The sequence below is a fragment of the Cydia splendana genome, chromosome 21 (genome assembly GCF_910591565.1).
Source record: "Cydia splendana chromosome 21, ilCydSple1.2, whole genome shotgun sequence".
Lineage (NCBI taxonomy): Eukaryota > Metazoa > Arthropoda > Insecta > Lepidoptera > Tortricidae > Cydia > Cydia splendana.
The window spans coordinates 14,410,143-14,435,535 of record NC_085980.1 but is presented as its reverse complement, the minus strand read 5'-3'; the positions used below and the strand labels follow the sequence as shown (position 1 = coordinate 14,435,535).

At 36.5% G+C, this 25,393-nt stretch overlaps 1 protein-coding gene across 1 annotated transcript in view; it reads left to right on the top strand.

Moving 5' to 3' along the window:
* Positions 1 to 1,684: 1,684 nt before the first annotated feature.
* The window catches only part of LOC134801043 (uncharacterized), a 47,415-nt gene continuing 23,706 nt past the window's right edge, over positions 1,685 to 25,393 (top strand). Inside the window, exons 1-6 of the mRNA XM_063773568.1 lie at positions 1,685 to 1,789; positions 2,173 to 2,240; positions 5,094 to 5,173; positions 11,460 to 11,539; positions 15,855 to 15,950; positions 25,181 to 25,278. Coding sequence (XP_063629638.1) covers positions 1,749 to 1,789; positions 2,173 to 2,240; positions 5,094 to 5,173; positions 11,460 to 11,539; positions 15,855 to 15,950; positions 25,181 to 25,278 — 463 coding nt within the window. The 5' untranslated portion in view covers positions 1,685 to 1,748. The remainder of the gene's footprint in view (positions 1,790 to 2,172; positions 2,241 to 5,093; positions 5,174 to 11,459; positions 11,540 to 15,854; positions 15,951 to 25,180; positions 25,279 to 25,393) is intronic.

Sequence of the window (25,393 nt, the reverse complement as noted above, 5' to 3'; positions counted from 1 at the left end):
ATACACACATGATATAAATACATATACCGTAAAATGGGGTGAGTAGGGATTGCGAGGAGAGTCGGGTTATGAATGGGGAGAGAAGGGGTGACAGGAGGGTGAGATGGTTTTTAAAGGCTACTGCTACCTAACTAATGTAATCCTATTACAAATTGAGCTATTCATAATAAAAAAAACGATTCAACAACGTTTCAAAATCACCTTTTGTATGAAATCCCATCTCACCTCAACTACGAGGGACTACGGGGTGAGGAGGGATTTGTGTTTATCGTTAAAGTTATGATATGGAACTACCTAAAATCACAAAAAAAAACTAAAATAAAAACGGCCGGAACATTTATTAATAAAATTAAGTTCGCATAAAATGTAAAAATAAAATGTTATCGAGGTTTGAATGTCAGTTTTGTCCCTACTCACCCCATTTTACGGTACCGGGTTTTTCCTGTAACAGAAGCGGTATCATGGTCGCAATTTTATCATCTGTCATGCCATGTGTCACTTTCACACTTACATATTTGTTAGAACGTGACAAGCATGGTGACAAATGATAAAGAACCGACAATCTTAGCCGTAAAGGAGCAATAAATTAAACTGTAGGCTCAGTTGAAATGTTTAGTTCTTTAGGTGACCGGTAGGGGCACTGAACAATTACTCCATACATTTTCCTTAACGTTCTTACTATCGAATGTCATTTACGGAACTCACAGTAGGGTTAAGATGGCCGGCTCTTTATCATTTGTCACCATACCTGTCACGTCACAAGTACGTAATAAGTCAAATAACTGACATCATTTATATATCGTTTCGATGTCAAGCCCGCTTGACAAGCGGCTATAGGGTAAGGTGTGGAAAGACTATCACGGGGTGAGACTATTACTTGATATATATCGACCGGGATATGGACCGTGATTACCTTTTGTATTGTTTTCGAACTCCCGATATTTCGACGTATAAGTCTAGTGAAACTAATCGTGAATCATTCAAAACTGTAAGACTATTACTTAAATGGAATCCTCATATTGTTAGTCTTGCCCCGAGCAAAATAAACTATGTTAGTCTTATACCACCTCACATTATAGATATTATACTGAAAAACAATATTTTACTGTGAAAACTAGTTTTAACACATTCAGGGCCAAGAACCCGACTGTCGGGTACACTGTTCGTAGCGACTACGCGCTACGCACGGCGAAACCGTGGATACGCGCTACGAGCGTAACCCGTAGCAGTTATTTACTTACTTACTTACTTACTGCTGATGGCTCGATTCGGAAAATGAATTAGATTTCTACTAGACTTCAACAAGTTACGATACGGATATAAATGTAAAGATATTTGTAAGATAGATATGTCAAATTTGACGTTTCCGCGATTCTGGAGGTCCTCTTGAACGATTTCGGCAAGTTATGACTTAGATATCCAAGTCACATCTAGTCGATATCTAATGTAGATCTAGTTGATCCCTAAATCATCTCAAGATCTTGTGTTTATCTCGAAAGCCGAATAGGCCTGTGTGTTAATGGGATTTCTCAGTCAGAAGTCAGAATCAAAAGTTATTTTAACAAAGTGCTTTGTTTAAGTGCATTTTCGATTACTTTTTCAGAAAATAATATTTACAAACATTGTTTTAAGAAAACTGCACGTAAATTAACTTTAGTAATAAAATCATAATTGTGTTTGTGATTGAATGCATTCTGATATTGCTCGTAAGATTTCTTCAATTATAAATCGTGGAATTTATAATAAAAATGTACAACAAAAACTTTATTTTTTACCTACTTCGTTTCAAGTAAGTTGTGTAACTTAAGCTTAGAATAAATTTAAAAGTGGAAAAATTACTGTCTTGGCTGAGACTTGAACTCACGGCCTCTGGATCGATACTCCAGCGCTCTGCCATCTGAGCCACCAAGACCTCATCCATAGCCAGCAAATCTTTCCACCATACACTATTTAGTTTTTTGTGTAACTTGTGTTACATATAAAGTGTTTATTGTTTTTTAAATGCTATTTCTTTTACAAAACAGTACAAAGTACAAACAGCAACATTGTAGATCGGTCGACCTTATTACAAAAGGCGTAAGGTCCACCGATGGACAGTTAACAGTGTGGGTGATGGTACATGGTTTTGTAAAAGAAATAGCATGTAAATTATAACGTTTATTTTTTACCTAGTTTCAAGAGTATTTGGAAGATGTCACCCCCAATACTATTATTTTTGGTATTGGTGGCAACTTGTGAACGTAAGTACCTGCCTATTCATAACATTCTGTACCATTTGATGTAGGTACTTATGCAGGGTGTTTGGTCCATCGTTTGCCAAATTAAAACGGCGGATAAGCGGGGTAGTTTGCTATCTAATCACGCCCTTTAAAAAACTTTTGGGCCCACGAGTATTTTTTTTGCCTTTTTTTTTTGGAAAATCTTCAGGGCCGACTCGTTTAAACTTAAATTAAAAAAAAAGTAAGTGGTGGAGAGATGCAACGTTTATTGCGTCGTGATGTCTAACGTTGAACGGCTTTATCAAAGTCAAAATTACTGTAAATTACAACATTTAACCTGTAGTTTTTTTTTATTAACCCTCAAATGTTTTACAGCATGTAAAAATTTACACCAAGGTCAACTTTGATTTTCAATAAAAAAAAACAAAACGAGACCACGTTCTTGAAATCACTTTACTAAATTCTGTGTTCTGTCCTCTTTCTAATGACGTACAATAATCTCAAAAAAAAAATCATTTTTTCCTGATTTTTTGTAACGGACGCAACAGGAAACCGACATGCAGATTTAATTATTAACAAGCAGAAACGTCTGCGAACGATGCTATTAAGCTTAGAATAAAATTAAAAGTGGAATAATTAATGTCTTGGGTGAGACTTGAACTCACGGATCGATACTCCTTAATAACTTGTACTAGAATGTAGTGAAGTGCACATTTTTACAAAACACTGCGCACTGGACGATCAGGGAGCACCTTGACAACGCTTTCCCAAATTCGTGGATTGCCAGAGGCTGCCCTTTTCCATGGCCTCCACGCTTCCCTAACTTAACTCCGTTGGACTTTTACATCTGGGAACGGGGGCAAAGGAACGGAGGTAGAATCGCGAGAAGATTTGTCCCAACGGATATTGGCGGCATTCGTCGTTATCAAAATAGAAATTTGATTGCGAACGACTACAGTGGAGATAAGAAACAGATGCTACGCATGCATTCTCAACGAAGATCAATTTAAGGTAATGAGAAAATGTTAATTAAATAGAAAAGTTGGAAATTTAAAGAGTTTTTTTTCTTAACCTGCGTGTCGGTGTTATGGTGGAAAGATTGGCTGGCTATGGATGAGGTCTTGGTTGCACAGATGGCTCTGCCACACACTGCCTCTGGAGTATCGATCCAAAGGCCGTGAGTTCAAGTCTCACCCAAGACATTAATTATTCTACTTTTAATTTTATTCTAAGCTTAATAGCATCGTTCGCAGCTGGCAATAAGCGCTGGTGGCCTAGCGGTAAGAGCGTGCAACTTTCAATCCAGAGGTCGCGCGTTCAAATCCCGGCTCGTACCAATGAATTTTTCGGAACTTACGTACGAAATATCATTTGATATTTACCAGTTGCTTTTCGGTGAAGGAAAACATCGTGAGGAAACCGGACTAATGCCAATTAGGCCTAGTTTCCCCTCTGGGTTGGAAGGTCAGATGGCAGTCGCTTTCGTAAAAACTAGTGCCTACGTCAATTCTTGGGATTAGTTGTCAAGCGGACCCCAGGCTCCCATGAGTCGTGGCAAAAATGCCGGGATAACGCGAGGAACGAGGAATAGCATCGTTCGCAGACGTTTCTGCTTGTTAATAATTAAATCTGCATGTCGGTTTTCTGTTGCGTCCGTTACAAAAAATGAAGTTTTTGAAAGGTTTTTTTGGGATTATTGTACATCATTAGAAAGAGGACAGAACACAGAATTTTGTAAAGTCATTTCAAGAACGTGGTCTCGTTTTGTTTGTTTTTAATTGAAAATCAAAGTTGACCTTGGTGTAAATTTTTTCATGTTGTAAAACATTTGAGGGTTAATAAAAAAAAAAACTACAGGTTAAATGTCAGTAATTTTGACTTTGATAAAGCCGTTTAACGTTAGACATCACGACGCAATAAACGTTGCATGTCTCCACCACTTACTTTTTTTTAATTTAAGTTTAAACGAGTCGGTCCTGAAGATTTTTCAAAAAAAAAAAAAATGCAAAGAAAAAAAAATTTAATGGGCGTGATTAGATAGCAAACTACCCCACTTATCCGCCGTTTTAATTTGGCAAACGATGGACCAAACACCCTGTATACTATATAATGTCGTTATCTATGAAAAGGGAACTTATTGTCGATGGCGCGTACGCCATTATTAACGATGCTCCGATATAAATGCAATGCCGGGCGATGCTGTGCGTCGTAAGCGCCATCGACAATAAGGTCCCTTTTCATATACAATGTCCCATATATTTATAGATATAGACAAAAATATCTATATTAGAGAATAAAAACACTGGTTATAATGGTTAAAACATTTAAACTCCTCGTACAGCTTATAGTTGAATTTATTGCTCGTATGGCATAATCAGAATCAGAAATGTATTGATAAAACTATTGTATATTACGAAAATTAGATATATGAAATATTTAAAAAATACAAACTGTTAATTTAAATTTTGTATACAACTTTAATATTTCTGAATTTCATAACGGTTGTACAATACATCATGCTTTATATCGACATCACCTTATAAAATATGTGTCCTCGCACTATTGAGACGTCAGCACATAATTTCTCCCGTGAAACCGGGCTTTGTACATAGGTAAGACAGGTTAAATTACACTGCAACAAAATATATATAATATACAACGGCGAACTTATCCCCATTAGGGATCTCTTCCAGTCAACCTTTGAGCAACTCAGAGTAAATGGGTTGTCCTATAATAATTGATTTAGGCACCTGCCGCGATAGCAGAGGACGCTGGTTCGATTCCAGCCTGAGGTACTGGAGGCCTTGGTCACTTTTTCTTAGTATATGACATTTATTTCAGTTAATAATTGACTTGTTTCTCATCTGTCTTCAGTGTTTCATCAAGCAACTTGCCCACCGGTATCAGGACCTGAATGCGGACTGAGTGGCTACAGGAAATCTGATAATGAACAGGTAGTGGAAGCTGTACGAGCCCAATTTCAAAGAAAAACCGCAAATCGATGTACAGTTTAGCCATATGGCACACGCATAGGTGAAGACAAAATTTCTTTAAAAAAATTGCCTTGGGACTGTGCCGAGTATTTTCTTTTTGTATATGATTTTTTTTTTCTGAAACCTATCGTGTGTGGTATTATACGAAAGGGCTTTTTGAGGAGTCTCTAAAATATGCTACATCATTACATTTCACCCATTTTTTAAAATGAAAACAAATATAGGTATCGATAAGTAAGATATTGCACACCTACTACCCAATTATTTAGGGGCACAAACGATTTCTATTTATATGAATGTGACGAGAAAAGTGCTTGATTCGATTGTAAGATTGTGACGTTACCGATCAAATCAGGAGGTGCGGATGCGAAATTGACAGGTTTGGGGGCAAGTTGTTTATTTCAAGAGCTCGGTTGTCGCCATAAATCTAAAATTGGTGATTCAATTTTTACGAATGCGACTGCCATCTGACCTTCCAACCCAGAGGGTAAACTAGACATTATTGGGATACTGGATTAAGGTACTGTTACACATGCTCTAAAATAGCATGCTAAAAAGCGTGCTATTGAGTATGCTCAATACGAGCATGCTTATGAGCAGTTTACATTTGCTAGCAATACGCATGCTAGTTTTAAGTATGCTCCTGAATAAGCATACTCAAAGCAAACACTCCAAATACACATGATATTTTATAGCGTGCTCTCTCGCTCTCTGTCAGTTCAAACAAAGCTATGGACAATCAAACAGCTATCCGTATGGAGCTGAATAAGATCATCCTTTTGCTGGCGATGCAATGCATCCAGAAACTTATATCAGCTCGGCAAAAAAAGAAAAGAAAGAGAAAGATTTGGGTCCGTGATTGGATATCTAGAAGACAGGACTTTGGTGCAATTGCTCAATTGCTTACAGAAATGCGAGAAGAAGATGCTGCGGGTTATAAAAACTATTTGCGGATGCTACCGCATCAATTTGACTTTTTACTATCTCAAGTTGCAAACGCTATACAGAAACAAGATACACACATGCGAAATGCTATCCCAGCTAAAGTGAAGTTGGAAGTGACATTAAGATATTTAGCAACTGGAGATTCTTTACATACATTGGAAGCACTTTACAGGGTTGGAAGATCTACTATATCGATATTTCTACCTGAAGTATGTGAAGCAATATACACTGATCGATACTAGCATGCTCAATAAGCAAACCTGTTCACACGCGCTAAAAGCACGCCCCCCTCCACCCGCGCTGCAGGTAGCATGCCCAAAAATCGCACGACCGTTGATTTTTGAGCAAACGCAAAACGAGCATGCTCATTATTAGCAATGTTTCGACACACATGCTACTAAGTAGCAATTGCTCAATAGTGGCATGCTTTCGTGCTAGAAATCAGCATGTGTAACAGTAGCTTTAGTCCGGTTTTCTCACGATGTTTTCCTTCACCGAAAAGCGACTGGTAAATATCAAATGATATTTCGTACTAAGTTCCGAAAAACTCATTGGTACGAGCCGGGGTTTGAACCCGCGACCTCCGGATTGAAAGTCACACGCTCTTACTACTAGGCCACCAGCGCTTCTTGAGAAATTAATCACATTGTACGAAATATTTTCCCGTCTGGGCTGGCCTTATTTGTATTTTGAGCCAAAATCACTGTTTCTAGAGTTAGACCAAGAAAACTCTGCAGCGATTTTGATAGCCCACGCAGTGCAAGTGTTATTTATACGTCATAATTTTATAGAAATTCAATTGACGTTTAAAATAACACACACTGCAACTTTTCTTGGTCAACTCTATGTTATCACCAACTTGTTACTCTAGCTGTAAGTTTTACTAACAAATAAAACAAAATAATAGTTATTTGTACAACAAGAGATCAAAGTTTGATATTTCTTCGAGTGCTTATTTTGAGTCCCGTGCAAGCGAAAGATTCTATAATAGATTCACGAGCGTAGCGAGTGAATCTAATTTAGAGTCTTGAGCGTAGTAAGGGATTCAAATACGCACGAGATGTAAATAACTTTGATCTCGTGTAGTACACAAAATTTTTCACCCTAAGCAGTGATAACATACCTAGAGGGACAGAGATAATAGAACCCAAGTATATCGAACTTGTATTAGACCCTGCATGTTGAAATGACATTTGACAATAAAGGTCACTTGAATGACATTTTGTCTCACTCTGTGAGCAAAATGCGATTTTGCTCACTCAATTTGTCTCACCCAGTGAGCAAAATGCGATTTTGCTCACTGAGTGAGACAAATGACACTGTGAGCAAAATCGCATTTTGCTCACTGTTTTTAAGAAGCAAAGTACTCTTGTTCGAGCTGCTGAGGTGAAAAATATTTTGTAATTACAATATGTTTATCCAATATCCAATAGGTACTATAAAATTGCACAATTTTCGAAATACCAAGTAACATTTGTAAAATAAGTTAACAAATTACTTAAAGAAACATTTTAACTGATCGCGCAACAGTAGCGCCCCTAGCGATGAATTCTTGCGATATTCTCTTATACAAACTTTTTTGAAAATATCGATATGAACAGCACTGGCCAAACTGTGGTATCATTTGTGCACATTGACTTGTCAATATAGTTCGCGAGTTTCTGGAGGCAACTATATGTACAAAGCCCGGTTTCACGGGAGAAATTATGTGCTGACGTCTCAATAGTGCGAGGACACATATTTTATAAGTCGATATCGATATAAAGCACGATGTATTGTATGAAATTCAGAAATATTAAAGTTGTATACAAAATTTAAATTAACTGTTTGTATTTTTTTTATATTTCATATAGGTATCTAATTTTCGTAATATACAATAGTTTTATCAATCAGAATCAGAAATGTAGATTCTGATTAGGCCATATTTATTTTTAATATCTGATTATGCCATACGAGCAAAAAATTAAACTGTAAGCTGTACGAGGAGTTTAAATGTTTTAGCAACATTTTAACCAGTTTTTTTATTCTCTAATACTAATAGATATTTTTGTCTATATCTATAAATATATGGGGCATTATATATGAAAAGGGACCTTACGGCAAGGCATCGTTAATAATGGCGTATGCGCCATCGACAATAGGTCCCTTTTCATAGATAACGACATATATAGTATATACGAACCTACATAAAATGGTACAGAATGTTATTAATAGGCAGGTACTTACGTTCACAAGTTGCCATCAATACCAAAAATAATAATATTGTAGGTGTCATCATTCAAATACTCTTGAAACTAGGTAAAAAATAAAGTGTTATACTTTCCATGCTATTTCTTTTACAAAACCATGTACCATCGCATCGCCCACACTGTTAACCAAGGAATCGGGGTCACAACATGGTATAATAATATACTCCGTCTGGTACTGTCTTCCGACCACGTGACTGACACAAGCCTACGTCATCATGCGACAGCGCTATATAATAGTATGCAATAGCGCTATACAAAGTGGCGATGTTATTGTGACGTAGGCTTGTGTCACTCTGGGAAGAGAAGATCATGTTTTATTAGACTATGAACCAAACCGTAAGTGCTCGACAGCTCCCTTACAAAACTGCAGATGGCGCGTCGTTACGTGCTCCTGCGCAGGCAGGAGGCAGGAAAAGATCCAGTGTGAGGTGACAGCTCGTTAGTTCGACCATAAACTCCTAGATGGCGGTGTATGTGCAGGAATGGTACGCAGGGTAAACAAGTTTTTATATTGATCGAATCAATCTTCGTAATGATTATTATATTACCCCGCACAAACACATTAATCTGTCAATGTTAGGGCTCCCGCCGGACTTGTCACTATTTCCGCGCCGCCATATCGCAGATCTTGCACATTCACTGTGGATAACTTGTTGCAAATGTATACAATGCTACGTCAAATCCAAAGATTCCATTTTACGGCACCAGATTGCCGAATATTGATAAGGAAACACTTGTGCACAGTCCGGCAATAAAACTACAAACGTTAAAATGTCTCAGGAGAAATTCTTTTCACTTTTTCACTATTAAAACAGGCCAAATACGCGGACCCCGTAGTACCTGTTAGGGTAGTTCTACCCTCCATCCTCGATCTTTTCATTATGATACCATGGTATAATAATGTACTCCGCCTGGTACTCTCTTCCCGTCTTTTCTAGGTCACCTAACTGACACAAGCCTACGTCATCATGCGACAGCGCTATATATAGCGGCCATGTTATTGTGACGTAGGCCTGTGTCACTCTGGGAAGAGAAGACTATGTATGATACCACACACGAAAGTTTTCTAAAAAAAATTGCATAAAAAAAAATACTCAGGACTCCCCTCCTAAGAGATTTTTCTTTGGAACTGCGGGTCAAAAATTTTGTTTTGACCTAGTATGCGTGTGCCAAACGACTAAACTCCGTACTAGCACATGATTGGCGCGACAGTATCTCGCGGCGAGATAGACTACCCGTTCCTCTTTTGTTAACATAGTTAGAAAAAGACGGGTAGTGTACGAGTATCTCGCCGCGAGATACTGTCGCGCCAATCATGTGCTTGGCCTACTGCTCGCGCTTATATGTCTCGTTATAGACGCGTTTTGTTAGAGAGTGAACCTTCTGTACCTAGTACTATTATTTATTCTGTGGCATGGTTGCCAAAATGAAGTTTCACAGTTATTAACGGCCTCCTAGCCTAGTCGGTAGTGACCCTGCCTATGAAGCAGGAGGTCCCGGGTTCGAATCCTGGTAAGGGCATTAATTTGTGTGTTCATCACAAATATTTGTTCCTGAGTTATGGATGTTTTCTATGTGTATAAGTATTTATATATATTATATTTATATACAGGGTGGAAAGGCACGACGATCCTTCCCGGAAGTATTAGGTCGTTTAAGTGATACAGAGACTATTGGTAATGGTAAGAATCGTTAATTGAGTAAAAAATAAAAATTGCAAAAATACTACTTTTTAACTGTGGTGATAACCCTATAGCATGTGCACATGACGGCTAGATTAAGGATCTCCGTCGGGAAAGCTCGGGACTTTACACTTTTTTCCGATCGTTGACAGTATCGCAATGATGTATGAATGACGCATAAATGTCAAATAAATCAAATGCATGCAAAAATATTACAAACAATTTTATTACTTTCTTAGATAATTACTTTTTTCCAATATTTAATACTATCTTCTTTTCACATACGGTGTTCAAATGTACCTCCGTGTATTACAACGCCGCCGCAGCCCGTACCCGAGTATGTCTATGCACATGCGATATAGTGTATGCTCTTCGTCATTTATCCTCCGCAGAAAGCACCAATTAGCCTTTGTCTCATTTCGTCCGCAGTTTCACATTCCGTTTGGTTTGGTACACCATATCTTTTACACAGCCCCACAAATTTAAATAGCCACGAGCATCTAACATTTTTATTTGAAGAATATGACATTCAATAAGTATAGTTCAATGAAAATTTAATTTCAAACATCAGACGTCTTGTCTATTTCCTACCACGCAAGAAGGTTTGTTAGTTTGGTATTGAAGAAGTATTTATTCTTGATTTATTCTTAGTATTTCATTTTTGCAAGTTCATTTGGTGCAACTAACACAACCTACATGTAATTTTTTATTATTTTAAATAGTTTCCAATTATTCGAAAATAATTTTGTGAAACGTGTTAAGAAACTAAAACCTTTTTATCAGTCAAGGAAACCAGAGATATTTATAAGACGATTGCGTACTTTTGAGTGGTTGTCAATGTCACCATTTGAACTGTCGTTGTAAACAATGTTGTGGTTAGTATTATTAATATTAAGGAATAACATAACTATTTCATTCAAGTATTGAACAAGTGGAACCACTAAGAAAGCGAAAATCCTGCAATGATTCTTACCGTGCTGTAAGCAGACCTAAAAATGGTTAGATGGCAACAAATTAGCATAATTTCCTGTCGAATACTGATTGTTTACAAGTAAGTTCATTGACCCTGTCACCTGTTAGGGTTAGAACAAAGTAGTTTTTTGCGTGGATGTTTAAGAGGTCATAATTTAGAAACGGTTGCCCATATTAACATAGTTTCTATGGAGAAAATATAGAGCTTAGGCTAAACTATCTCCCATTTCCGGAAAGGATCGTCGTGCCTTTCCACCCTGTATATCGTCGTCTAGTACCCACAACACCAGCCTTATTAAGCTTACTGTGGGCCTAGGTCGATCTGTGTAAAATTGTCCTATAATATTTATTTATTTTATTTATTAAATGTTTGTAACGTCCACCTTTTTGTCTGCACAGTTAATCAAAAATAAGGCTTTCAGGCGAAAAAGTATTGACCCAGACAGGCCATGGCACATATTAAATCCCGAAGAGTTATGGTAAGTTGTGTACTTTTTAGGGTTCCGTAGCCAAATGGCAAAAAACGGAACCCTTATGGATTCGTCATGTATGTCTGATATCTGTCTGTCCGTCCGTATATCACAGTCACTTTTTTCCGAAACTATAAGAACTATACTGATGTTAAAACTTGGTAAGTAGATGTATTCTGAGAACCGCATTAAGATTTTCACACGAAAATAGAAAAAAAAAACAATAAAATTTGGAGGTTCCCCATACTTAGAACTGAAACTCAAAAATGTTTTTTCCGTCAAACCCTAAGTGTGGGTATCTGGATAGGTCTTCAAATATGATAATTATTCAGTTTTCTAATATATATTTTTTTCTAAACTGAATAGTTTGCGCGAGAGACACTTCCAAAGTGGTAAAATGTGTCCCCCCCCCCCCTGTAACTTCTAAAATAAGAGAATGATAAAACTAAAAAAAATATATGATGTACATTACCATGCAAACGTCCACCGAAAATTGGTTTGAACGAGATCTACTAAGTAGTTTTTTTAAATACGTCATAAATCGTAAACCGCAATTTTATTATGTTACTTGCTGCTACGGAACCCTTCATGGGCGAGTCCGACTCACACTTGGCCGCTTTTTATTATTTGCCACAGTACCTTATCTGACGCGGTGGTCGGTAATGAAGGTACGTTGTGATCTAGTAGAAGGACTCTAAATTAGTTTATACCAATGCTGGAATGATATCCCTGCATCTGTAAGACGGCTCAAAAATAAGTAAACTTTTACACCACTAGCTTTACCACACGACTGCCTTAGCAGTGTCAAATTACTGACAAATCTGGGAGACCGAGCTATGCTAGGAAAACATATACCTAAAAACTCAAAAATACGCGTTGTTATAAGAGATAAGACCTAGCTAGATCGCTTTTTCAACCCTGAAAACCGCTAAATAGCAAATTTCATCGAAATCGTTAGAGCCGTTTCCAAGATCCCTGAAATATAGGTACCTACCTTTATGCAAACAAGAATTGCTCGTTTAAAGGTATTACATTATTCACGGTTTAGTGCTTTTTACACGACTGCCCAAAAAAAAAGAGTGTCAGGCCTATTCGGATTTCGAGATAATCACAAGATCTTGAGACGATTTAGAGATCAACTAGATCTACATTAGATATCGAATAGATGTGACTTGGATATCTCAAGTCATAACTTGTCGAAATCGTTCAAGAGGACCTCCAGAATCGCGGAAACGTCAAATTTGACATATCTATCTTACAAATATCTTTAAATGGGGTTGGCCGGTGGAAGTTTTTAGCAGATGGCGCCATCATAGCTTGCCCCGTCAATCCCTAGAATTGTGTAAAATTTTTGTTTTTTTAATACCCTGGATGCCAGCTCTTTAAGCCAAATCTCATAGAAAAAGGGGCAAGCTATGATGGCGCCATCTTAGGCAAACCTTTGACAGTTGCCAACCCCATTATCCGTATCGTAACTTGTTGAAGTCTTAGAAATCTAATTCATTTTCCGAATCGAGCCGTTTTTACTACAAGTATTCTCTATTACCTACTTAAAAACAGCCATCAGAGCCTCTACCATCAGTTTTAACATTGACATAACGCTCACGTCTACGTAATTTACTTTCTGTACATCTCGCTTGCACTATTGCTCGCATATGCCAGTACGAGCGAGATGCATAGAAAGTAAGTTACGTAGACGTGAGCGTATATGTCAATGTCAAAACTGATGGTAGACGTATAGCACGGATGTGAAAAGTTTAATTATATTATAAGTTACAAAATAAATATTTTTCATTTTCATTCGCTAACGTCTGCGTATAGATCTTACTTTCTATACACTTCGCTCACACTAATATACGAGTAGATAGGTAGGATAGGTTCGTTAGGTTGCTTCAGATGCCCGGAGGGCAAACTGTCCAGAAATAACTACTCGGGGCCCCGTCGACTCAAGGAACGAGACAATTTCACGTTTCACGATATGCCTAGGATATTCATGATCGGCCTGATTTTACGATCAACCCCCGACGGGGTCCCTTTGTTTCCCATAAAGTTTTAAGTCATAATATATTGTTTGTCATATTATCGTTAGTCATAAAACTGAAACCGTTAACTTTTCTGGATTTTCGTAAGGTTATTCTATAGATAGGTTAGGTTAGGTTAGGTTTGTTTTATGGCAATCCTTTTGGTTTTGCTCAGAAAAGTTACGCGTTTCTGAGCAAAACCAATTATGACTAACGAAAATTCGGACAAACAATACATTATGACTTAAAACTATTTGGGAAACAATAGAGGCCGCCGACATATTAATTTCGTTTTAGAGCCCACTTGCACCATCCGACTAACGCGGGGTTAAGCGTTAAGTTAATCAATCAATCTAATAACCTAATGTCAAATTGTACTAGTAACCATGGCAACTCCAGGTTTAACCGGTTATCCCCGGGTTAGTAGAATGGTGCAAGTGGGCCTTAGAGCAATATCAAATCTGAAACAAGTTGTAAATCCTAATATCGCTCCTAGGCAAACTAGAGTATAGAAATGTCGCTCGAAATGGTTAAGAGGATAGTGGAAATTTAACCGCTTTTCCATACAAACGTAGTCCCCTTTTTCCTCCTTGGGCACCTATATATAGGCAAGGCAAGTTACTTTTTTTTATTATTATGTGTATCCCCGTTTTGAAACTCTCGGGTCTTTCGAGCGCAGTCATTTATAAGGCGTGCGTGAGGATATAGATCCAACACGTAGAGGGCGTTTGGAGAGATTTGATGTTATTAGGTGGCCATAGGAACTATGTGATAAAACAACGAAACTTAATTGTGTTGGGGTTTTTAGAATTTTCTCGATGAGTATTAGTTGCCTGTGGAAAGAAAAGTACAGTCAGCGATAAAAGCTTGTACCAAAAATGAAATTTTTGCCATAAACTTATTTTACTTTTATTTTGGTATTGTTATTGTTTCTATTTTTTGTCAGCATGAGTGTATTGTGGCAAGCGAATAAATGTTTTATCTCTCTATCTATATATAAATAAATACCTACCTAGGCTATATTTTAAAACAATTTCATATATATTGACCATAGCTATACCTCTTCGTTTGACTTTTTCCGATTATTTTATTATTATTTAAAGAGTTAGGAGCGTAAAACAAATTATACGATTTTGCTATGCTCCTAACTATAATATAATAGTTAAAAATTCGTAAAAAAAATCAAACGTAATAGGGGGATACATCATCATAATCATCATCTCAGCCATAAGACGTCCATTGCTGAACATAGGCCTCCCCCTTGGACCTCCATTCGTACCGGTTGGAAGCGACCCGCATCCAGCGTCCTCCGGCGGCCTTAACAAGGTCGTCTGTCCATCTTGTGGGTGGACAGTTGGACACATCAAATTGTGTCGGAATATTTGCAATAATATAATTATCCAGAGAGGAAAATAGGAACTACGTGTATATAGAAGGGGTGTTTCGGGACGATCGTCCACTTTTATCTTAAGAGCCCATCAACGTGCACACTAGCGCCCCTGCTAAATAATCGTGATTATTCAAATTTAACGAAAGATATTAATAAAAGAGGGCCGCTACATACTGTATTGTGTATTTAAGTACTTTTTGAATACATCAAACTAGTTTTTATGTTGCTGGTTTCGTCGATCTAGGAACTCAAAACAAAAACGGCCATTTTAACTTTGGACGCGTAGATTGACGAATCCAGCAACATAAAAACTAGTTTGATGTATTCAAAAGGTACTTAAATACAAAATACAGTACGTAGCGGCCCCCTTTTTTGATACCTTTTGTTAAATTTAACTGATCACGATTATTTAGCAGTGGCGCTAGTGTGCACGTTGATGGGCTCTTAACATTTACTGCCAGCGACCCGCTAAGCGGGTTTTCTGTTCGTAGGTGCTTTTCGCTACATACGGTTTTTCCTGTGTCATCGGCTATGGGCCCGATTCGGATTTTGAAATAGACATCTATTAGATATCTTTTAGACATCACCAAGATACGATAACGATATGTTTAAGATCTACCCTAAATAAAATTTGACATTTGCGCAATTCTGGAGATACTCTTGAACGATTTCCACAGGATATGACTTAGAGATCCAATTCACATCTAATAGATATCTTAATACTCTATCTAACGTAAAAGTGACATTGGTTGCCCGAATTGCGCAGCAAAAGAGAACTAGTTGATATCTAAACTATAACGTATCTAGAATGGATCTAGTACCTACGTGTCGTCTCTTGTGAATATCTTGAAGTTCGAATACGGCAGCATGCTCGACTGGCACTGAATGTTAACTAATAATAATTGTATTTCAGGCACCTGAAGCCTACTACCACGCCGCCGCGAATATACTGGAACAAGACCAACGAGCGATGTGATTACATTAGATTCCGTTGTATGAAGGCACACAGGTCAGTACCTACAACTAAACTATCGGGCCAATTCGAACGATATAATTATAAATGATGTCAGTCGGTTATCATTCGCGAATTTTCCGTATTTTATAAGCGCGAGTGAGACGCACGCGCGCATGATAACTAAGGCCCTCAGCACACGAGGCGTAGGCGTGAGCGTAGCGTAAGCGTGGCGTAATACGCGCGTAGAACGAGAGCGCTACGAGCACGAACAAGTTCAAACAAGTCGGCACACGAAGCGTAGTCGTAGCGTAGCGTATGAGATCTACATTTGTCGTCATTACGACAGGCGTAAGCGTGAAGAATCGACTCCACACTCGCGTTCGCGGCTTCGCGCAAGATTGTGGAGCGGGCTTTACGCGACGCTTGGTGCCCAGTACGGGTATGATGGTCGTTCATCGTTCGGTCGTCTTGTATCTGTATTTTTTTAAATTATTATTAAGTAGTTTTTTTTTATGTAATTCGACATTAAAAGTCCATATACATCTGTAAGTAATTATAATACGTTAATTAAGTTAGTTTGCATTGGTAGTTGCAGTTAGTTGTATTTTATAAAATTGTTAATGTATTGTTATTATTTTTGCTTGTAAGTATGTAAATTCAATGTTGACGTGTAAAAGTGCCCTTGTGGCCTATTTGCTGAATAAATGTTTAAATTGAAGTTGAAGTTCTTGTCTACGTGACAGCGTGATAAAACGGTGTCCGTCACTTTCTATCCCACGGTGTTAAAAAGTGACAGTTATTTTATCACGTGGATAAAGATGGATAAAGCCATCCATTATACGCCGGCTGAACTCTCCACCTCTCGTTACACGCCACGCTTACGCGACGCTCATTTGTAAGTATTTACCTACTCACTTTTATTCTAATTGTGTTGACAATCCTTATTGGAGCCATAATATTATTTCATTATTATTGTTATTATTTTACTTTACTTTGACGATCATGATAGAAATCTTTATATTTTTGACATCAATGCAAACTTATTATGTAATTGTCTTTCATGAAATAAATCATCTAATCATCTAATCTAATCTAATCACGCCACGCTCACGTGACGTTCACGCCACGCTCACGCCTATGCCTCGTGTGCTGAAGGCCTAACTGACATCATTCAGATACCGTTTTGATCCGTACCAAACATCCCGTAGCCCTTTCCGACCGGTTCGATATAATCCTGCAAACTACTTTTATAAAATCCTGTCCGCAAGCAGATCGTTTTTTCGAGCTCAAACCTATTCCGATCAAAACTGCAGATATTAGCGACACGTTTGAGTACTAAATACCGTAGGTCAATCGCATCAGTCGGTCGCAAGACAGTATTGAAGATGGTGGCGTATTTTGGTGTGAGTAGTGACACACGTAAGTTCATAATTTCGTATAATTTTATCAAGGTTGCTATTTAATACTTAATTATTACAGTAAAAGAGTTAACTGAGTTTATTTAAGGTAAGTACCCCTATTAACGACCCCATTAAAATTGGCATTCATTACCGCGGTATGTATAAAATAGCGTTTAATAAGAAAGCTTATTAACTTTCTTTGAATCTAAGAACACAGAAATAAAGCCTTATCTTTTGACTGTCGAATAAGTATAACACTACTAAGAAAACATCACGCAAAAAAGTCGAAAATCGTAAACTAGCGCATAAGGAGCGCAAGATTTGGTTGCTCCATACTAACACGCAACACCTCAAGTAAGTAAACGAGTATTCTATTTAGTGATTAGCGTAATAATGGTAAATATTATGAAAAGACTAAGACTTGAGATTGATTCTTAGTTATTATCTTTATGATTCCCAAATACTTTATTTGCGATATTTGCTCGCCAATAGGAAAAAAATAGGAAATTAAAAACATCGGTGTTAGGTTCCATTTTCTTTGAGTGACACCTAATTTCGAGGTATACCTCGGTAATAACGGAAACGGTATTTTAGATTCGAGCGATCTTATATTCATATATAAATGCACATTTCCTTGACTTTTGATGTTATTGAAATATTTAACCACCTATAAAGCTAAAGAGCTATTAACGTGGTATGAAATCTATGCAAGAACTCTTAATTTCGGTTACAATTTTAGACACCTTCTCAGACGTTTTCTTAGAAACCCTTATATGAGAAACTCGTTCAAGTATTCATATAAAAACAGAAGTATGGATATAAAGTTAATTTTAACCATTGTTTTGTAATATTTGGAATCATCTATATTGATTGTATTAAAAAAATACGAGATAACTATTTATTTTTATTAGTCGTAAATGCGTTTTTAAATTATTTGAATTGAACCGTTTAACGATGGTTAGAAAAGACATCACTCGGTAATAAGCTGTATGAGAACCTAATACAGACCCAAAACTTTAATGTAGGTACCGTTGCACACAATATTGTTTCAAAGGCAGCAAACATAAAAGGATATATGTAATTATAAATAAAGTCAAAGTAAATATTGGTTTTTAGATCTTTGCCTAGAAGTTAGCATTTTTTTTATACAACACTTGGCTATTGTGATCATATTATAGACAAAGGAATCATATAGGATTATATAGACGTGCTGGAGTAGAAAAATAAATTTTATGTTATTTTAATAACAAAATAGACACACAAACATACAACATTAACTTACACAGATCTTGTATATTTATATTGTGTAGAATAGAATTGTGATAGCTTAAACTTTTTGGCGCAACTTGCCCTCAATGTCCGGTTGAAATAATTAAGTACCTATTTATTTAACGTAGAGAGGTAATAAATTAAACAAGAATTTCGACAGCATCACACTTGCTCGTAAAGGGTAACCCACGATGTTATTAGCGTTAAAGGAACCAACTATTTTTAATTTAAATTCATTTTAAGTCTTATAATATGAAAAGCGTACTGTACTGAATACCTATACCATTTTTTATTCATTATTGTCAAATAAATATTATTTATCATAATTATGGAACTAAAAATGTGACGGGTTATCCACCCTCGTAAAAAGGAACCCACATCCGCGGTATTTGGGTAACAGTGGTCCATTACCACGGTAATAGGCGATTTCGACATGTTAGTTTTGATAATTATTTTTTCCTTTATAAGTTTCTAAGACAAGGCTAGAAACTAAAATAATATAAACTGTAATTAACAAACTAACATAAAAAAATATGTCTTGGTTCATACACCGCCGGTTTATGCTTAATTTTTGGCTCTTTTTGGAAAACTTGCTTAACCCCCTCGTTAATAGGGGTACTTACCTTAGCACAAATTAGAGTAAAAATATGTTATTTAGGGAAAACTACACGCTCGTAAAAAATAAGTGCACGAATATGTGGGTTCGGCCGTAGCCCGTTAATCAATTGTCATAACTATTTGCAAGTTTGTGCGTATCCGGCTTTTGCGCAAAACATAAAATCACAATAGATAGCATATATGTTTGATCATTTTATAATATATTCCATTTCTTAGGTTTGTATTTTTAAGACGTCTATTAGGAGCCACACAAATCCTTTGAATTTTGTGTTATGGTGATATAGGTATCAAATATTGAAAAATTTCACGACTACCTTATTCCCCTTATTTGCTTTTGGAATTGTTTGCCGCTATGAAAGCCAAGAATCAGACGATGTTATAGCTTTGCTACGTCTGGTTGTGGTGTATAAAACCCGTCCAGTAGAGTTAAAAAATTCTGCCGGGAAGCTAAAACCAAGTTTGGCTGTGATATTATGTCACTGGGGTTAGGTCCAGCTGTTGGTCTATACTCAATCTTTTCTCGAAGTGTATTCCATAGTTTCTTTACAACTATATTACTTGCTGTAAAACTCAACAATAGCAGATAACACAGCACGGGTAAAGTAATGGTGAATCGAATTCCTGACAAATCGAGTTTGACATTCAACGAGGACAATGCTATGTGACGTGGAGAGAGTCGGCTGATGATGACAGATTCAGTAATATTCTAGTTAAGTGAAAAGACAGTATATTATGTTCCCCGACTTCTAACTGTTCAAGTGTTCAGGCACAATCAATATTAGGGTTGTGAAGACATGAGAGAAAACGATTCAATCAAAACGTTGATGTTACAGCTCCATGAAATATGATGAGGGAGCGTAGAATGTATCACCACAATAGTCGGGTAAATAATGAACGCTTTATTGGTAAACTGTTGGCCTTATATACTAGTTACATCCTTTGTTTGAGTTCAATCATGTGGAAAATCGCAATGAATCATATTAATATTAATTGTATTTTATTGTGTCGTCTCGAGTTACATTGGAATGCCAATTATTATTGAAGCGTGAAAAAGAATTATAATTTATCTATTTGTCAGCTGATCAGCTGTGATCAGATGTGTGGCCTCACTACAACTCTCTCCTTTTTTTTTGAGACAAAAATAGTACATTTACAGAACTATTTTTGGTTTACAAGTATATTATGTACTTAATTCTATGGTATACATTGGTTCTTAAAATTATATCTTGGGGCATGGACCTAGAATACTACGGACGTAGTTTTGCTAAGACAAAAACTGTGATTCCATCATCCACCAATTTCCTAGTATTTACGCGTGACACACACACATTGACAGTTATCTCAATGCCCTCATCCACCAATTTGCCGTCAGACGGATCGAAACGTCAGTGAAGTAAATTTGTCCAAGAAAAATGTAAAATATGCCGGCATGCGTAGTTAAATCCTGCAAGAATTGTACCGATCGAAAGAAAAAAATTGACGGAATAACTTTTCGTAGCTAATTTTATCAATTGTCACGGTATAGTACATAAAATCTCCATATTTCATTGTTAATAAATGCGAAACAAGAGTGTGACCAGTAAGTTGAATAGGGTAATTTCCCGAAAGTAGGGTAATTGATGCCCTTCTTATTAAATCATTATGTATATAAGAGATCATTTAGGATATTTAGGTAAATAGCTAAATTATTGATTTTGCATTTCAAACTAGGTCGGTATGGGAATTTCCCGATAATAAGGAGATTAAAGACATTTACATGAATAATGTTTGATAGTTAACGTTTATTTGTTATGTAAGGTACTCATGGTGCTCGACGCGGTCCCAGTCCAGTACATGTCATCTTGAAACTGAAGTCATTGTCAATAGAGGTGACAGCAAGGTGTCATCTATTGGGCATTAACATGTCGAGCACTAGTACATTTACCTTATATTTATTTTTTGTTTTAACCAGATATGTTACAAGTTAAATATCATTAGGTATTGAAAATAATATTTGCACAAAGTAATTGTGCAACAATGCGCATTTTCAAGACCTATAAAATCAGTTAGGTACACACTTTTTTATTGTCTAACGTAAAACTGTCCTATTTTAATATTTCAAAAAAAAGGACGATATTGAAAATAATTGTTTCACCATTAGGGGAGAATTTGTGTAACATGGTATCACTCGTCTACACGCACACTTTCAAACCGTCCGCCATTGCAGTGTCACAGTTTGTCTTAAGTGACATTCCCTCTGTCAAATATATAACTCTATGTCTTGGGGTATCGGAATATAATAAAAATCTTAATGCTATCTGGATACATGATTTGTTTATATACTTATTTTTAACATTACATTTTTAAGTTATTGAATGCATTGTTGCACTAACATGTGTTTATTTTTACCTACACGGTTAGTATGATGTTTATATGTTATGCGTCATAGGACACTCTTTTACTTATGGTTCCTTATTAGGATGGTGGTATGTGCTCAGATGTTAGGTTTTCTGTTACATTGTTTTCTTGGATTTATTTATTCACTTTCTTACATTCAGGTGGAGCTGTCCTATTATTAATTATGTTGTTTTATTTATACATGGTAGGGTTTTGTTCGTTTTTTATGCACAAGATATTCTTTTCCTGAAACTAATATTTTAACATTTTCACCTTGATCTTGAATTACTGTATATGGTCCCGTATACACTGGGTCCATTTTATCTCTATTTTCCTTTTTCACTAATACTTAATCTCCTATTCTATATTTTATGGGATTGGTTTTTACATCATAATTAGTTTTTCTTGATAACTTTGACTTAATTAAATTATTTCTAGCATCCTCTTGGGATTTTTGTAATCTATACTTAAGTTCTATGGGATAAGAGTTAAAATTATAAATTGGGTCTATTTGCCCTAAAATATTATTTGGTCATTGACATAATTTACCAAACACCAATTCGTATGGTGTATATTTAGTTGACGAATGTATCGTCGTATTATAAGAGAAACACCAATATTGCAACCACTCCGACCACTCGTGAGCCTGATTGTCCGTTTGTATTCTAAGGAATGCTCCTAATGATTTATGTGAATTTTCTAAGGAACCAAGGCTTTCGTGATGGTAAGCGGTTGATTGCAATTGGTTGATACTTAAAATTTTACAAACACCCTGCATGGTTGATGAAATAAATTCACTTCCTCGATCTGTCGCAATTTCGCGCGGAATACCATAGCGTAATATGAAGTTATTTACAAAAGCTCGCGCAACCGTGTCTGTCTCCTTATTTGGAATCGGGTATGCCTCTATGTACTTGGTAAGCTCACATTGTAATGTTAAAATGTCACTGTATCCATTAGAATCCTTAGTTAAAGGCCCTACCAAATCCAAATATATTTTATCAAACGCGGATTTTGCCGTGGAAGTAATGCATAAGGGTTGTTTTATATATTTGTGAAATTTTTGAGTTTGACATTTATCACAACGCTTTACGAACTGGAGGATATCGTTATCCATTCCCGGCCAATAATAATAACGTTTAATGTTGTTTGTCATTCTACTTATGCCTGCATGGCCGCTCGTAGGTAATATATGGAAATCGTTTATTATGACACGCCTGTCATCCTTATTATTTATTTTTCTGACACCTTTTATAATACATAATCGGGGTCCGGACCCTGTATTTTGCGTATGCATATATTGTGCTAGCTCCTTGATAATAATTGCGGTGTCAGTGTTATGTAATATGCATACTTCTTTTATCTGTTGCGTCTCGCAAAATGAACCTAACTCCCTCGCGAGGAAAGCTCGTTCCGTACGCGATTGAGCGTTAGGCCTGAGACACAATGTCAGTAAGGATGGCGAATAAACGATTTCATTATTTTGACTGGTAATGTAGTCGGGTTGTTCTAGTGTCTTGTAATAGTCGCGTGTGCTAAAACTTAACTCAGGCATATTATTGGGTTTCTTAAGAATTTCCACCATTTTTGGGTGATCAGTCCAATCACAGTGGTTATCCCTGGCAAGGTCGCCATGAAATATGATGAGGGAGCGTAGAATGTATCACCACAATAGTCGGATAAATAATGAACGCTTTATTGGTAAACTGTTGGCCTTATATACAAGTTACATCCTTTGTTTGAGTTCAATCATGTGGAAAATCGCAATGAATCATATTAATATTAATTGTATTTTATTGTGTCGTCTCGAGTTACATTGGAATGCCAATTATTATTGAAGCGTGAAAAAGAATTATAATTTATCTATTTGTCAGCTGATCAGCTGTGATCAGATGTGTGGCCTCACTACATCCAGAATTAGTTATAAACTATATTAAACACAAGTCTTTAACTTGTGAATGAATCAATATTTTATGAGAACTTTTTCAAGGATTTCCATAATTATGATGTAGGTAATTGAATTGAGATTACTTTATAATTGTTGATTATTCTTTTCAATCATAATCTATAATTATGTAAAATTAAAGACTTATTATTATACTAGTGTATTATTGTGTAAAATGTTGCGTTTTTTGCATATTATTTTACAAATCCAAAAGAATTTGCACGTTCGTGCATTTACAGATAATTCCTGAACGTCACTTTCGTGCATGGGATTTTTTTTTATGATGAAGGGTCGTTGGATTTTTTTAATCATTTTTACGTGTATTTTATAACAAATGAAAACGGTTCACATGCATTTTTCATGAGTTTTGCAAAATATTTTTCCCGTAAAGGGGTAGAGACTGTATTGTGATAGGTAACCAATACTTTTTAGGGTTCCGTACCTCAAAACGAAAAAACAGAACCCTTATAGGATCACTCGTGCGTCTGTCTGTCAGTCTGTCTGTCTATCTGTCCGTCTGACACAGCTTATTTTTTCGAAACTACTAGACCAATTAAGTTAAAATTTAGTACACATGTGTAAGTTTGTGACCCAAAGACATGTAACGTAAACAAATGAATTTTAAACATGGGGGCCACTTTTGGGGGGTAAATGAGAAAATTAAAAAACAAGTTTTTCATTACTATATTGTGTTACATAATTATGTAATGAATGAGCTCATTATGAGAATGTCAAATATTTTTTTATATAATTTTAAAATAAACAGTTTAAAAGTTATTCAAGAAAATATGCAAAAAATGACCATTCCCCCTGAGGTCCGAAACTACTGGGTCAAAAAATACACAAAATAGCTTTTACCTATTATAAATGACAGGAAAACCTATTAGAAATGTGTGTGAAAGCGTGAGTCAAACTTAATTAGGTACTTAGTTTTTGATCCGATCCCCACGGGTTTTTTAAAGACTGACTAACGTTACACATAAAAAATATATTGTTAATAAATTTTTGGCAAAAAATTCAGTTTCGGTACAAGGTTTTATCGCTGACTGTACTTTTCTTACGACAGACAACTAATACTCATCGAGACAATTCTAAAAACCCCTAACACAATTAGGTTGCGTTGTTTCATCACAGAGTTCCTATGGCCACCTCCTGTCTCCATCATCAGATCAGTTCGACAGTACCATATTATTGTATTGTCATCAGAACTACATACAGCTGCAAATTTTCATGACGCTACGATCCTTGGAAGATGGTTAAATTAGTTACCTTAGATTCCATTACATAGTTAGTTACATACAGGTCGACCTAATAAAAGCTTGTTAAAAATTGTTTAATTTTCGACGACCGGTCTGGCCTAGTGGGTAGTGACCCTGCCTGTGAAGCCGATGGTCCTGGGTTCAAATTCCGTTAAGGCCATTAATTTGTGTGATGAACACAGATATTTGTTCCTGAGTCATGGGTGTTTTCTATGTATTTAAGTATTTATAAATATGTATATATTATATATATCGTTGCCTAAGTAGCCACAACACAAGCCTTATTGAGCTTACCGTGGGACTTAGTCAATTTTTGTAATAATATTTATTTATTTATTAATGTACGGAACCCTTAGAATGCGAGTCCGACTCGCACTTGGCCGTTTTTTTATTAAAGTCAATCTTTTCTATTTATAGGACAGGTGCGATCTGCGCTCGCACCATAGACTACCAATACCATAGCTTCGTTGACTACTGCGCTTTGGAATTCCACAATTGTGTCGCCAGATTTGACGGTAAGTAAATGATTACTAAGGATATTTGGTACTATCCGGTATCCGGCCTATCCGGCCATTATTTTAATATCCGGCCGGATACCGGATAGTGTTCTACTATCCGGCCGGCTGCCGG